Source organism: Quercus robur, chromosome 11, assembly GCF_932294415.1.
Source record: "Quercus robur chromosome 11, dhQueRobu3.1, whole genome shotgun sequence".
Classification (NCBI taxonomy): domain Eukaryota; kingdom Viridiplantae; phylum Streptophyta; class Magnoliopsida; order Fagales; family Fagaceae; genus Quercus; species Quercus robur.
In genome coordinates this window covers 24,372,637-24,389,410 of record NC_065544.1, presented here as the reverse complement: position 1 = coordinate 24,389,410, position 16,774 = coordinate 24,372,637, and the positions used below count along the sequence as shown (strand labels likewise).

The 16,774-nt window shown below is 36.2% G+C and overlaps 1 protein-coding gene across 2 annotated transcripts in view; it reads left to right on the top strand.

Moving 5' to 3' along the window:
• LOC126707346 (transcription initiation factor TFIID subunit 1) overlaps positions 1 to 16,225 on the top strand; it is a 44,521-nt gene extending 28,296 nt beyond the window's left edge. For both annotated transcript variants that reach the window (XM_050406953.1, XM_050406952.1), the window contains exons 15-22: positions 1,883 to 2,086; positions 2,313 to 2,519; positions 6,308 to 6,788; positions 7,193 to 7,377; positions 7,540 to 7,662; positions 13,508 to 13,564; positions 13,659 to 14,642; positions 15,489 to 16,225. In XM_050406953.1, coding sequence (XP_050262910.1) covers positions 1,883 to 2,086; positions 2,313 to 2,519; positions 6,308 to 6,788; positions 7,193 to 7,377; positions 7,540 to 7,662; positions 13,508 to 13,564; positions 13,659 to 14,642; positions 15,489 to 15,851 — 2,604 coding nt within the window. In that variant the 3' untranslated portion in view covers positions 15,852 to 16,225. The remainder of the gene's footprint in view (positions 1 to 1,882; positions 2,087 to 2,312; positions 2,520 to 6,307; positions 6,789 to 7,192; positions 7,378 to 7,539; positions 7,663 to 13,507; positions 13,565 to 13,658; positions 14,643 to 15,488) is intronic.
• The last annotated feature ends 549 nt before the right edge of the window (positions 16,226 to 16,774 follow it).

Below are 16,774 nucleotides of genomic sequence, written 5' to 3'. Positions count from 1 at the left end.
ACTAGCATACAACCACATTGCTCAAGCACTTACAAACTTCAATGAGAATTTCATCAGGTCCCACAGCTTTTCTTGTTTTCATCCTCCTCAATTTGTCCTTTACTTTGGTCGTCATAATTCTTTGGACAAGCCTATGATTGCTATCCTCAATTTGGTTACTTAATTTGCTCCAATTTTTTGTATCACTTCCATTAAAAAATATATCAAAATAAACGTTTGATCTCTCTTTAATCTCCTTTTCTGTTACTGGCACTCTTTGACCTTCATCTTTAATGTACTTAACACCATTCAAGTGTCTTGTTTTATTTCCCTTGTCTTGATAAGGTTATAATTTATAAATATACTTTTCTTCGTCCTTCATCCCCCATCTTGCTATAAAATTCCTCATAAGCCTTGCATTTAGTCCTTGGACATCCTTTTTTGCTTCCCTCTTCATAGCTTCATAATTTTCATAAGAAGCAATGCCTTTACATCTTTTCAGGTTTTTGTAGCTCTCTCTTTTTAATCTAATTGTTGCTTTAATTCCCATATTCACCTACAAAGTCCCCTTAGTTGGTCTCTCACATCCTTTAGATTCTCCAAAATACTTCTTTAGCCATTCTTTTAATACAACTAGCCATTTCATTCCAAATCTTATCAACATCTTCATCTCCACTTTTCTTCTTTAACCATTTTATCTTTAAACATACCTTGTTTATTTCCCTTTAAACCCTACCATCTGATTCTAGGGTTACTTTGTCTAATATCTCTTCTTTCCATCTTCTAAGACAAATATCTAGTACCACCATCCTATGTTGAGTGGTTACACTTACTACTAGTATCACCTTACATTCTTTACAGCATCTACTATCAACTTTTTGAGCTAGGAAGAAATCTATTTGACTATCATTTGTCCCACTTTTGGGGGAAATTTGGTGCTGAGTCCCTCTTCTTGAACTAAGTTAATATCGAATCATACTCTATTGAAAAGTCTAGAATAGTATCTCTCCTTATTCATTTTTTACTCCATATCTCTGGACTCCATGAACTCTTTTAAAGCCCCCACTATCTTTTTCAACATTACCATTCAGGTCTCCTCCAATAAAATATAAGAAAATATTATTCAGTATGTCAAATAGCCACAAAAAAAAAAAAAAAAACCTATTTCGTAAAATGCTTTAAAAGAAGTCCCGTTACCCTTGGATTTGTGTTTAGAGTGCTCCTAAATCAACACTAAAGCATACAGTGAAAAGATGGAAAACCAATCAAGATTGTAGAACCAAGTTCTAGAACCATGGGCATATAGTTCAATGCTATTAGTGTTTATTTACTTGAACACTGTAGTGCATATTTAGAGTTGAAGTTTTTGGGGCACCATCTTTTGTGAGCTGCACAAGGTCTGAGGCATGGTTGATGCTGATATAGGATTGAGGTAAACTAAGAGTCCGAAGATGATTGAAGCCTGCTGTTTCTTTCATCTTCTTCACCTCTTTTTTGTGTGCCTCCTGTTATGAGGCCACCTTTTGTAATTTCTTTGAATTTGGTTTATGCTCCTCTACTCTTTTATAATAAATCCTGAGTTTTAAAATAAATGGAAGATGAACATAGGGAAAAACCGTTGTGGTATGTTGCTTGTAGGCCAACGTGTTCATCTGTGAGCATGTCATGCGATTGTTCTGGTATATTGGGATCTAATGAGTTTTAAATAAACCATATAGTCACATATGTCGAAGAGTTTGTTGATGATAAGTGCAACATTGGTCTTATGCATTCCTAAAATATTCATCCATGTTGCTACATTTGTTTTATCCACTACATTTTACACAGGAACAGCTTTTGGTTGATAATTGCTTATTCTTTTCATATAAAGCTCCTGATTGTTTTTTACTTGTTTTGGGCTTAGGTTTGTTCCTATGAAAGCATGCAAGCTGGTATCTACCGGCTCAAACATTTGGGAATTTCTGGGGTATTACCTTCTTCCATTTCATCTGCAATGAGTCGGCTACCCGATGAAGCTATAGTTCTGGCTGCTGCATCACACATCGAGAGGGAGCTGCAGATAACTCCGTGGAGCTTGAGTAGCAATTTTTTTGCATGTGTAGTTCAGGTAAAATATGTTAACCTGCTTTTGAGAAATTTGTATGGCGTACTGCTGATCATGTGTTGGAGGCTGGCAGTGCTACTTTTTATGATTATTCGTTGATAGTACATGAATATTGGCTTTTTAGTCTCAAGCCACTTTATCTTCATGACTAACTATATTAAGATTTGTTTAGTTGAAGCTGACATGATGTCCAACATGCTACTGATAGGCATTTTCCTTTTTCTTGTAGGGAAAAGAAAATATTGAGCGTATGGAAATTACTGGTGTTGGTGATCCATCTGGTCGGGGCCTAGGTTTCAGCTATGTCCGCACTGTTCCAAAGGCGCCAATGTCAAGTGCAATGATGAAGAAGAAAACAGTTACTGGTCGAGGAGGAGCCACTGTTACTGGAACAGATGCTGATCTTCGTAGATTGAGCATGGAGGCAGCACGGGAGGTATGTAAATTTTTCTGAGCAAATTAAAATTGTTTCTTTATTAGTTTAAATCAAGTTCAATTAGTCTCTCAGCTCACATTTTATTGCTAAGACATATTTTGATCACGTGTCTATTCCATTATCCATCTTTATTTTTATAGGTCATACCCATGGTTGGAACTGTACCACAATCCATGAACAGTGATCTCCATTAAGTTTATTGTGTAACATGATGCATACATATAGACTTTTGAGTACTCTTAATTCTCATAGGACTTTGGACTCCTAATGTAGGAATTACACAATCCTTTTATTATGGATTCTGAAACCTTAGATTCTCTTGGTCCAATAGCACAAAGAGGTCTGGGCAAAGACATGTGTACCACTAGAGTGAATGAAGCCAACATTTAGACAATCTGGAAATTACAAAAATATCTTTGAATAACATTTTACAGATTAATGTTATAAAAGTACGGTTAAAGAAAAAACATGTAAAACAAAACATGTAACATACTTAATGCAGGTAAGAATATAAGTTTCAAATTTGTCTGGTCTCCTGATTTGTTTTCTCGAGCCTCCTACAGAGGCATCGCTTCTTTTCCACCAAGTGATTGTTTTTGGGACCTGGTGAGGCTTGGAGAGGCACTTCTAGATATTTTTCTTGTAGTAAAGATAGCTATCTTTAAGGACATGTAAATTTGCATTAAGCCTAAGAATCATCATTCCTTGAGTCTCCCTTCAATATATTAGGGTGTTAAACCTCTTGCAAAGCACTAATGTAATCTGACAAGGACATGTAATTTTGCCCTGAGCCTAAGAATTATCTTATCTCGAGCCTCCTGCCAATCTTACTACATTTGCACTCAGCCTAAGAATGACTCTCTGATGATGGTGTCCAACCTCTTGTTTGGCGATGACATTTTAATTCTCTGTGGCAATGATCTGGAACGGCTTGGCCATTTAAAATGTGTCTTGCTTTGTTTTTAAGCTGTCTTGGGTTTCAAAATAAATCTAGGAAATTCTGATATGGTTCTTGTTGGGGAAGTTCACAAGATTTAAGTCTAAGGTGATCTGGGACCCGATTCTAGAAAAGAGGGAAAGAATATTAGCAGGGTGGAAGAAGGTTTATTTTTCCAAGGGAGGACAAATCACTTTGATTAAGAGTACTCTTTCTAGCTTAACAGCATATTTCCTTTCTTTGTTTCCCCTTCTTGCTAGTATCACTCATTGTCGTAAAAAATTTCCTAGGGACTTTCTCTGGGGGTGGTTTCCATGATGCTTTTAAATTCCATTTGGTTAGTTGGAAGACGATTTGCAAACTGGTCCAACAAGGGAATGGCTTGCTCACTTTATTTAAACTTTGTTAAGAAACTGGCTTTGGCGCTATGCAACTGAAAAAGATGTTCTGTGGTGTACAATGATTGACCTGAAATATGGAAGTGTTTGGTGTGCATGGAACTCAGGGTGGTGGTGGATTCACATGGTGTTAGCTTATGGAAACATATTAGAAATGGGAGAAATAACTTTGCAAGGTTTATTAATTTTGAGGTTGGTAGTGGGTCTGCAGTTCACTTCTGACATGATTGCTAGTGCGGGGGTGTGATGCTTAAGGATACCTTTCCTGATCTCTTCTAATCAGGTTGAGATGAAGAAGTTTCTGTAGTTCTGTGGCAGATTATAGGTACACTCACAATGGAAATAATTTTTTTGGGATGTACTTTCTATTTATCATAGATCCTTACTACAATTTTGAGGTAAAGTCTTTTTATAAAGTTCTTTCCCCTAAGTTATCCCAACAGTTTTCATGGAAGAGTATTTGGAATGTAAAGGTCCCTACTAAGGTAGCTTTTTTGTATGGACAGCTGCTATGGGGAGAATCCTAACAATGGATAATCTTCGTAAATGGAGGTTGTGTGTGGTCAATTGGTGTTGTATGTGTAAGCGAAGTGGTGAGTCTTGATCATTTGTTTCTCTATTTACCCTTTGCTCATGATATATGGTCCATGGTTAGTATCGCAATGTAGATATTTGCGGTGCTATACCTCATTGTGTTGTGGCTTATTTGGAAAGAAAGGCATAGAGTGCTTGCCCTCTGAATTAAAAACTATTATTATTTCATACTCTATATGATTAGATGGCTGCTATAAGTATTTATTCAATCTCTATTTTTGCTGGATCATTTCTACTTGTGTACTTTTATTTGACTTTTTAAAAACCCATGTACACTACTCGTGTAAGCGGTTGAGTTGTTTTTCTCTTCTTTTGATTAAAATGTCCCAATTACTTATAAGAATGTTAGTTGTGAAGGCAGAAAGGAACATGACAATTGCAAACTAAACTTGCAAATTACAAATGAGGTCTAACTCAATTGGCACATCTGTTTTTAAGAGCGATGCGGAGGGTGAGGTAGTAGTTTCAAGATTTAATGGGTGCATGGGTAATTACCAATAACTAAAGAAAAGGCAAATTGCCTTCCTATTTAAATTTCTTCGTGCTTTCTCTTAGTCTTAACCTTGATCATCAGAACTTATTTGGACACTAAGTGGGCTCTTGCAAGGTTGCCTTTGATTGCTGAAGTTCTGCTATAAGCTAATTCTTGATGCAGTCAGATTCTGTACATTCCTTCACACCTAGGCATGCCCGGTGCTAATGTGTGGAATTTAAGCTTTTTTGTTTTCTCTCTCTGGGTTGGGAGATGAACCTGTATCTGTAAATCCAATAGAATCTGGGATGTGAGTTTCAATATGTGTATCCATATTAGTTTTGTTGACATGGATACTTTGGGGTGAAGTTCTGAGTCTATGTAACAGAGTTGGTGTTAGAAAGCTGGATAAAATTGCTAACTGATAGCTTATGGTTTTGGTTTTCTTTTGTTTGTTTATGAGTTTTTTCTTGGAGTCCACAGGGTGGGTCATTTGTCTCTGTTTGGGTTGGGTCAAATTGGCCTTTCTCTATTTCCATTGTGTTCTCTGTTGGTTTTGGAGGTGAGAGTTTGTGTTAAGAGAAGAACTTTAGCTTTTCAATTGGATGCTTTAACAAAAATTTGGTCACATAGTGCCTTCACCTTTTTACTTCCCTGTGAGTAGAAAGAAAAACCTTATAACTGCTCAAAGCTCAATTTTTTGCAACACCAGAGGTGATTGTTGATAACAATGCATAGGGGGTTTATTAGATTCATTTTAATGGTTTATAGAGGTGTCTGGGTTAACTTACTTTTGCAGGAGTTATTTTATTTCTAGCCTTATGTATTAGTTGATGCATGAGTTTTGCTTCTAGCCTTTTGTTATTCAGGTTTAACAAGAATAATCTAGAAACTAATTTTGTTTGATGTATGGATTGCAATATATATGCATGTGGAGATTTGACTGGAAGCTAATAATTGATTTCTATTTCCTTACTGCTGGTTTTTCTTTGAATCTCTACTATCCTACTTGTATTGCTTGTTCTCTCGCAAAATCATGTCATAGTTTCCTATCACTATAGCATTTCTCATCCTTGGGGAAGGCACAGTACTTTGAATGACTTTTTGTATTTTTTATTTTTTCTTTAGTAGTAGAGGAGAAAAATTGAGAGTAAGGTTGCCTACCATGACCTCTCTTACCCCACAAAACTGGGAGCTTTGCGCACTGGGTACGACCATTTTAAGCAGTGGAGAAAAATAGTTCTTGCTCTTCTATTGATATTGGAACCTACTAGTATATCCAAATTTTATGACTTTTTTTTTTTTTTTTCTTTTTTGCATTTTAAAATTTGTTTTATATTTATTGTAATTCATGTTTTTAATCTCTTAACTGTATATGAATTTACAGGTTCTTCTGAAGTTTGATGTTTGTGAGGAGGAGATTGCGAAACTGACTAGGTGGCACCGTATTGCTATGATACGCAAACTTTCAAGCGAGCAAGCTGCATCGGGGATACAGATTGATCCCACAACTATCAGCAAGTATGCGCGTGGCCAGCGGATGTCATTTCTTCAACTGCAACAGCAGACAAGAGAGAAGTGTCAGGAGATTTGGGAACGACAAGTTCAGAGTCTTTCTGCCTTAGATCGTGAAAATGAGAGTGACTCTGAAGGAAATAGTGATCTTGATTCATTTGCTGGGGATTTAGAGAATCTTCTTGATGCAGAGGAATGTGAAGAAGAAGTAGGTAACTATGAGTCAAAGCATGACAAAGCAGATGGTGTTAAGGGGCTCAAAATGAGAAGGCGCCCATCCATAGCTCAGGCGGAAGAGGAAAATGAAGATGAAGCCGCTGAAGCTGCCGAATTATGCAGGTTACTCATGGAAGGTATTGATATTTTAGTCTCACTAAAGGAGTTTCAAACACAGTGGTATTATATATGGGGGAGCTTTATAAACTTCTATCTGTTCACATTTATGGGCCTTTGCGATAATTATATTTCTGCTACACAGATGCTATTAGATGGAGGGAATATCTTTTTTTTTTTTTTTCTAATTTGCCAAAAAGTTTTGGAAAACTCATGGAATTGATTAGGCCACTTTTTTGCATGTGATTGTAACTATCAGCCAAAAAATAAAATTATTGTCTCTATAGATAGTTGGATACTTTTTTTTTGTCAATGCATGAAACGGATATTAATATTTGGGCAGAATCCATTCTAAATCTGTAACTTTTTGGCATGTAGTAATTGTTGTAACGTCATCAAATCTCACCTTGAAACTTTTCTGCAGATGATGAGGCTGAGAGGAGGAAGAAGAAAAAGACTAAAGTTGTGAGGGAGGAAACAGGGCTGGCTTTGGGCTTGCAACCAAGTTTTGGTTTTGAGAACACAAATCGGATCAAGCAAATTGTCAGTACTGCCCAACCTGATGGGTCCTATTCTTCCAAAGAGATATTTAATAAAGACATGAAGGAGGTAAGAATGATTTACATTATATATTCCACTCGTGCTTATTGGTTTTATTTACCTGTTTCAAATACATATGGAGTTTCTGTCTTTCATGTACCCCCTTCCTCTCTAATGATGGTAGTTGGTAGAATTGAGGATAATAGAATGCGCTCTGTGTTTTGGTGGCAGGTAGAAAATGTTATTGCGAAAAAAGGCAAGTATGGAAAGGTGAAAGCTTTAACGAAAAAGAATGATATCACAAGTGTTGGTCTAGTCAGTAAGAAAATCAAAATATCGGGAGATAAAGTCAAGGCAAGTGACCTCATTCATCTTTGTTTCTTTGTCTTGGGTGGCATCACACGTTAAAATTCTTTCAGTACTTATTGGAAATTCACTACATTAGAAATTTTTTAAAAGATGCATCAACCACTAGAAAAGCCGCATGAGGATACCCATATCCCCGGCCAGGGACAGACCTAAGATTTCAAACTAGAGGGGCCGGAGTAAAAAAAAAAAAAAAAAAAAAACTCCAAATAGGCATCTTTATAGTATTAACAAATTATAAATACACAAAATTATTGTTTCTTAATACATTAAGATGCAATCATCTACCAACAAAGACAAAAAAATAAATAATAATGTTTATTTTTAATACTAGGTTGGCTAGGATTTTTTTTTTTTTTTTGGTTGAAGTTAGAGCATTCATAGTAGTGGTGCTAAAAAATTTAACTTTTAGCACCTCAAAAAATTATTTTATCTATTTTACCATCTCATTTTACAATACACCCAACATCAAATTTTCTATTTTTTTACCACATCATTTTAGAATAATATGAACAACTCATTAAAATAATAAAGGAAGAGAGAATTTGAGTTTTTTAATTGAAGGTAGAGATAATATTAATAAAATATTGTATTTTATTTTTAACAACTTGCTACAGTCAATTGGTATTTGTACCAGTTTACTGTAGTTGCAAAAAATTTAGCTTTAGCTTTTCCAATTACACATGGTTCTTTGGTGGTAAAATAGTTTTTTTGCTAAAATACAATCACCATTGTGAATGTTTTTATTGTTTTTGTTCAATTTTTGTGTTAGATAGTTTCTAGTTGGAGGGGGGCCCTAAGGTTTTGGAAGGGGGACCAACTATAGAAATGATATATGAAATAAGTAAAAAAAAAAATTGGGCCAGGGGGCCCGGGCCCCTACCTGGGTCCGTCCCTGTCCCCCAACTATGTATTTTCCCATCTATACTAATGTCTTTATAATTGATATGATCATTAGGTCTAGTATAGTGATGCTAAGAGAATCAATAATGTAAGGAAGAGTGTATGACTATTACAAATAGGTTTTGTTAGACCATTTTTACAAATTGGGAGGAAGCAGAGAATATGATTTATGATAAAGTAGAATGGTGGAAAGTAGATGTGGGCAACCCTGATTAGCTAATGAGAATACGTCAAGCTAGCATTAAAGGAGAGTGATTTGATTCAAGGTAAGTGAATGAAAAGTGGTAGCAGAAGGCCTAAAATAATACATTCATCAGTGAGAAAAGTTAAGGGAATGAAAAGAGGTAACAGAAGGCCTAAAATAAATACTAGTAGAAATAGTAAAAAAATAAAAAAGTAAAAAATGACATGTGAATTAAGGCAGTGACAGAGGAATGAGCTCATGGGTTGGGAAATAGAAGGGGTGAATTAGTTCATGGATGTAGTTCACTCTAAAGAGGTTGTAGAAAGTAATGAGGATTGTTTATTTTGGAAGCCAGATGGGAAGGGGAAATTCAGTGTTAGTCCTTTTAAGCATGTTTGCAGTGTGCACTCAATTCTGTATTCCCTTGGAAAGGTGTTTGGGCCAGTAAGGTTCCAAGTAAGTTAGCTTTTTTTTTTTTTGTATGGACTGCATCTTTGAATTCTGTATTGATGATAGATAACCTTGTTATACGGAAGCTAGTGATTTTTAATAGATGTATCATGTGTAAGGGCAGTGTTGAAACAGTTTTGAGCATTTGTTGTTGCACTGTACTATTACTAGGGAGCTTTAGTCTTTTGCACTTGTGGTTTTTGGGGTACGTTGGGTAATGCCATGCCAAGTAATTGATTTGTTAACTATTTAGAGAGGGGTGTTTGGAAGCCACTGTAATAGGGTAGTGTGGCAAGCTACATGTTGCATTATTTAGACCATATGGAGAGAGAGGAATCATTGGACTTTTTAGAATGAAGATCCATGCAAGATATTCAAAAAAGCTTTTTGAGAACTATGTTTGAATATTGTACATTGATTAGGGGGTATCCTGAAGTTCTATTATTGATTTTTTGGACATCATGAGTGCCTGTTGTAATTCTTTGCAGATGCTTGCTTTTGAGCGTTCTTTCTTTTTATATAAATTATTTTTGCTTATAAAAAAAAAATGGAGGTGATAGAGAGTATGATTTTGGATAGGAAAGAATGCCTGAGAAGAGTGTGTGTTCCCATTTAGTTTCTTCAAAATCCCCGGCTCCATAGTTTGGGGTTCCCTTCCAAACACTAGAAGATATATATATATATATATATATATATTATATTGTATCAACTACTACTTCATCGATTGTTTGCTATTGCTTTGCTTTGTGCTCTTACATCTTTTTGCAATTCATTGGATGATTTCAAAGAAGGTGATAGATGTCTACTCCTATTGGCAAGGGTTGTTTGGTAGACACATATAGCCTCATTTGGAATGTGACTCCTCAATGCCTTTTTGAACAATTTGGAGATAGAGAAATTATTGTGAACTTTGAAGGATTTACCCTATGATTTGATGGAGGGAGAGTAGAGGAGAGGTGGCTAGAAGGTGGCTGGAATTTCCAGCCACTTACTTTCCCTCCATCCAAACATACCCTTAGGATTCATCTATCCAGATCAAATATGCTTTTATACGTTTTTTGTTTGAATGTTCTATAATTATTGGCAAGATTCATCTATCCACTATCTAGATCAAAAATGCTTTATTGTAGATTTTGTGGATCTTTAAAATCTTAGACTTTAGTTCTTTAAGAGAATCTCTCATATACTCCATATCTATTTGAGTTCTTAAAGCAATCCAAATTTGTTATTACTGAAAAAATATATCTTAAAAAAATAAATAATAAAACTGCAAAGGGGCAAAACCCATGTACTTAGGATGTATACAAGACATACACCAACAGTAAGTACTAAAAGTACAGCTATCAAGCATCTTAAGCATACTGGCAAAAGAAAAGAGACCAGAAGCATTCACCCACTCAAATATAGATTTGAGGAATAAAAGTTTCAGATTCAGAACAAAATTTTCCCAACCCTCAAAATTTTTGGCATTTCTCTCTCCAAATGCACCATGTAAGAAATGCGGTATCACATTCCAAATTACTATATTACTACATCTGGCAAACTTGCCTTGCCAACAAGCTAAAAGCTCTGGAATCACCCGCCCAGTGAAAAGGAGAAAAAACCATACTCCAAAGCTCTCAAGCTAGGAGATCCATTGTTTCCCCAGCCATCTTACACATACAACACCAATCTATAATGATTATTCGCCGCTTCGTGAGTTATCAACAGTTAGAATTTTGCCCAAAGCTCCTGAGGGTACTTAAACTTATCTCCAATTCCACCCCACAAGAAATCCCTTTGCAACTTCTCTATACCAATGTTTTGAATTTTGTTTTGTTCCGGCCGGAATGGCCGGAAAATATTGTACTGATATGCAAAGCAGAATGATAACCCCCTGTTCCATCTCGGACAAAGTTTTGGGCTGTTCCGGTGAGTTTCGGTCAATACTGGCTGAAACAGAAGATTTGGCCGGCCGGAATGAGATTTGGGTATTCTTCTCCTTAAACCAAAAACAAAATATTATTTCAGAGTATAAGGAAAAGATGACTGGACGAGCACCTTACATGCTTACTTTGTTGATGTTTGTAGAAGGAAAACAGTGGATCAGATCTGCTGGTGTGGTGGGGGAAAAGGAAAAAGAAAAGAAAAGAAGAGAGATGAGAATGGAGAGTCACAGAGGGTGTATGGTCTGTGAGAGAAAAATAGAAAGAAGATGAAGATAATAGTGACTTTTTGAGAAGAGGACTCACAGTAATTAAGGAGTGGTAAAACTAATCAATGCTCCTAGGGAAAGATGATATTCACGTGGGCTGGGGGGAGACTTTTGCAAGTAAAGGAGTGTTGGGTATTCTTCTCCTTAAACCAAAAACAAAATATGATTTCAGAGTATAAGGAAAAGATGACTAGACAAGTCCCTTACATCCTTACTTTGTTGATGTTTGTAGAAGGAAAACAGTGGATCAGATCTGCTGGTGTGGTGGGGAAAAAGAAAGAAAGATGAGAATGGAGTCAGAGAGGGTGTATGGTCCGTGAGAGAAAAATAGATAGAAGATGAAGATGATAGTAACTTTTTTGGGAAGAGAACTCACGGTAATTAAGGAGTGGTAAAACTAATCAATGCTCCTAGGGAAAGATGATATTCATGTGGGCTTTTGGGGGGGGGGGGGGGAAGACTTTTGCAAGTAAATGGGAAGTTTATTGGAAGGTGTATCATTTATGTAATGGTTTTTTTTTTTTTTTTTTCTACAAAACTTGTATTTTCTTTGCAATTTGAATATTTAGCTTAATAATAATAATAATTTTTTTTTATAAAATTTGTTGTTATTATTATTATTATTATTATTATTATTATATATGGTAATCCGGAAATTGTATGCTGAAATAGGCCGGTACCGAGATATTACATTCCAATGAACAAACTGGAATTGGCACCGAAACGGTATTCATAACGTTGCTCTATAGAATGAGCTACCCCCATGAGAATGGGAAATAGAGATAGGTAGTAGGTTGATAGGTTAGAAAAAGTGAATTTAGTCAGTATGAATCTACAACCCTTGGAAAGATACATCCTTTTCTACCCAGCTAGGCATTTATCTATATTTTTCAGAACAGAATTCCATACAGCCTTTGTTTGAAAGTTGCCCCTAAAGGAGGAAGGCCCAAGTGGTGGCACAAACACTTTACATCCCAAGATGTCTGCTAGTACTTCAACATTTGGCACATGACCTACTAGTACCAATTCTGATTTCCCCAAATTTATCTTTAAACCTGATATGGCCTGAAACCACACTTTCCTCTAGCAGTAACTATCAGAGGCCCTTAAATGCCAAATGTTGGAGTGCCTTATTGATACCAATGCATCTTTGGTTCATTCATTGTTTGAGAATTACTATACTTTTTTTTATAATGCCTAAGCGGAATGTAACAAGATAGGGATCCATATGTAAATGTAGTGCTCATTTAAATATGCTTGGGTAATCCCTTTTCATAATTAGAATGTATATAGACTAACCCTATTGTGGTCTTTCCCAGTATGGAGTAAACATATATTCATGAAATCGACTCAATTGTCATGCTATAGAATATAAGTTCATATTCCCATTCCCATATGGCTGGAATAGATGTATTTATTTTTTATTCAGTCAAGGAAGGGGGATCTTGAACCAAGAAATAGATTCTAAAAGCTAAAAATGTATTATGAACAACTTAAGTAGTCAGGTTCATTGATGTTGCTGGTATGGTGTTCTTATTGCACATACAATAATATACAATAATACTCAATTCGATGAAATTGTTTGATCTACCAGGAATCATCCCCAAAATGACAATTTTACAAGAATTATTAGAAAGCACGTGAAGAATTTAGTGTATTTACTGGGAAAACATGAATTTTTATTGAATGCGCACATATTATTGTCCATTAGCTTATCATGAGAGCAGAGACAAATGGTTGGCGCCCTTCTAACCTTTTTTTAATGAAATTTTACTTTTTAAAAAAAATTTTGAGAATGGAGACAAATTTTGGCTCTAGTGATTTTCCCTTGATCTGGTTTTAAACTGTGTTATATGCAGTGGTTCCCTCTAAAAATGTTTATTTTTCTGGGTGGATGTAATTTCAAATGTCTGGAAAACTGCTTCATTTTACAGGGGAGTATTGAATTGTACTTATTTTGAGTTCATTTCTGTTCTAGAGCCAATCTGCTGTATGGTTGTAATCTGAAAGTACATGCTTTTTTTGTGAATGGTTGTCATAACATATAGTGTTTACATCTGCTGCCCAAGACTGCATTAATTAACTCTCCTGACTGAAACCAGGTTTTTAAGGAGAAGAAATCTGCAAGAGAGAGTTTTGTTTGTGGGGCATGTGGTCAGGTGTGTAATATTACCTTGTTACTTTAGAGATGCTATGATGTTTTAACAAAAGAGAGAGAGATTAAGTATTGACTGTTCACCTTTTGATGACCAGCTTGGACATATGAGGACAAACAAGAACTGCCCTAAGTATGGAGAAGATCTAGAAGCACACGTTGAAACTGCTGATCCAGAAAAGGCACCTGTAAAAATAAAACCTCTGGATCCTTCTAGTCAGACCCAGCAGAAAACTCAGACAAAGAAGGCCATTCCAAAAAGTGCTACAAAAATTGCCGTGGTCGAAACTCCTGAGGCTGAAAAATCTAGTTTGAAGGCAAAAGTTCTTCCAGTGAAGTTCAAGTGTGGTTCCATCGATAAGTTTTCTGATAATCTTGCTGTTGAAGCAGCACTAAGTTCAGACCAACCAGTCACTCCCAATCCTGAAACTGGGAAGTCAGCTGTTAAGGTTAATAAAATAATAATTCCCAACAAGATGAAACCTGAAGATGCAGAGACCCCTAAACCCTCTATCAAAATACGACCACCAGCAAATACAGTAAGAGATCAGCTGGAATCTCATAAACGCTCTATCGTGATACGGCCACCTACAGAAACAGATAGAGAACAGCCTCAGAAGAAAATCATAATCAAACGGCCCAAAGAAATTATTGACCTGGACCAGGTCAGTCAGGATGGAAGTCCTAGTTTTGAGTTCCAGAAGACTAAAAGAATAGTTGAATTATCAAATATTGCAAAGCACAGGAAGCAGGAGAGGAGGACTTTGGCTGAGGAGTCTGCAAAAAAGAAACCTAGAGAGGATGGAAGATGGTTTGAAGGGCAAGAAAAGTTAGTAGAGATAAAAAAATATGCAGCAGCAATCAGAAGTGAGAGGGAGGAAGAAGAAAGACAGAAGGCAAAGAAGAAGAAAAAGAAGAAGAGGCCTGAAATAAGAGAGGAGTATGTAGAGGACCCCAGAACAAGAAGAAATGACAAAAGGGTGCCAGAGAGAGAACGAAGTGCAAAAAGGAGGCCTGTTGCTGAGCTTGGAAAGTTTGGTGCAGATTATGGCCCACCAACAAAGCGTCGTAAGGGGGGAGAGGTACTGTGCTTAGTCTTACCTTGTTATCTTAATTTCTTCTGTGTAGGTTTCTTCCTCATGTGCTGCTCCATTATTATCATTGATGGTGGTCTTATCTTGTATGGTATGATATCTCACCTCATAGATAAACTTTAGGTAAAGATCAATTGCAAGAGACAACTCTATTCAATTGATTGTAGATGAATTTTTCGTCGATCTTGCCTTGCAAAGAACATCTACCTATCCGTTGGACTTAAAATGAAAGGAGTAAGAGTTGCAGTATACCTAAACTATCATATGTTAGAGAGAGAGAGAGAGAGAGAGAGGTTTCTCTTATTATTGATGAAGAATGGGTTTAACAGCCCTTATCATATGTATTCAAAAGTTTGATTAACTAGGTGAGGTTACTTTTATTATTTCACATAATATTAATTTTGGCGTTAAAGGTTTCTGTTTGTATCAGTAATAGATTGGACTAAAGTGCATAATAAATATGAAACTTGGGCAGTAATTGAGTAATTTTTAAAAAAACAAGAGAGGTTAATGCATTTTTAATAAAATCTAGGGGAGGTTGGATTATTTTATCCAACCTGTTCTTTTGTGAAGCTGCTTTAAATACACCCCTATTGGTAATACAATTTTTTTTATTTTTTTATTAAAAACAAAATCTAGGGAAGAGATTCATCTTGTTTCTTTGCCTTTAATTTTCTTTCTTTCTTTTTTACTTTTGTTGAAGTGTCTACTTTTATAGATTGGCTGTTAGCGGGGATGCTAACATTTGTAGTTTCTGTTCACATATATCAACTCACTTTGTAATTTCTGCATGAATTCCCATTTATATCAAATTCTTGATTAATTGCCCCACAGGTTGGTTTGGCAAACATCTTGGAGCGCATAGTGGAGACGCTTAAAGACCGGTATGAGGTATCCTATCTTTTCTTAAAACCAGTCTCAAAAAAGGAAGCTCCTGACTACTATGACATCATAAAGCGCCCTATGGATCTATCAAGAATCAAGGAGAAGGTGAGGAAGATGGAATACAAGAGCCGGGAAGATTTCAGGCATGACGTGTGGCAGATCACCTTTAATGCCCACAGATACAACGATGGCCGCAATCCAGGAATTCCTCCTCTTGCAGATCAGCTTTTGGAGATTTGTGATTATTTGTTAGTGGAGAACGATGAACATTTGACTGAAGCTGAATCTGGTATCGAGAATAGGGAACAGTAATAATTAGATATATATTGATGTTAACTTAGAAAAATTCTGCCTGAATGCCCCTCTTTGGTGGAGCAAATTTTTAAGTTTAAGGGGTTTTTTCATGGCTTGTACATTAAGAGATAAGTTTGCACTGCAACGCATTATATGTCAACTGCGTCCTTGGTAAATCATTTGGAGAGAGAGAGAGAGAGGGAAGGTCAGGGTGGGGGGGGAATTTATTTGCTTCCCTTCTACATATTTGTATATAAGTTAATCAGCGACACGAACTTCGAACCTGTATAATAGCAATAGGAAATGTATGCGGTATTCATCAAACTACCCAAGGTAATTAGTTTGTGGTTACATATCTTTGGCCAAGTAATAATATTATAAATTTTGCAAAATCTCTATACATATTATGTGTATGGAAGTGCTTGTTTTCTTAATCAAAGATAAATGTGAATCTAAACTTTGGAATCCTGTTAGAGCTTCTAGAGGTGGTCCAGAGTTCTCTCTTCTTTTCTTCGCCGATGATCTTGTTCTTTTTGGCAAGGCAAATGAAAAAAAATTGTCAAAGCATAAAGGATGCATTGGATGTCTTTTGTGATCTATCTGGACAAAAAGTGAATCATGGAAAATCTTGGGTTTATTTTTCTCCAAACGTCTCTGCAGATAGAAGAGGTGAGCTTGGGTCCTGTCTAAATCTTCACTCTACCCCAAACCTTGGGAAATATTTGGGCTTTCCTTTAAAGCTCCCAGGTTCTACCAATTAGGATTTTAATTTTGTCTTCAAAAGAATCCAAAGTAAGCTTGCTGGTTGGAAGGCTCATCTATTGTCCTTCGCAGGACGAGTTGTTCTAACCCAGTCATTACTGTCTGCAATTCCAGTATATGTTATGCAAGGGACCAATGCTCCTTGGGAAGACACTGAATGCGATAGACAGTCAGCAGGA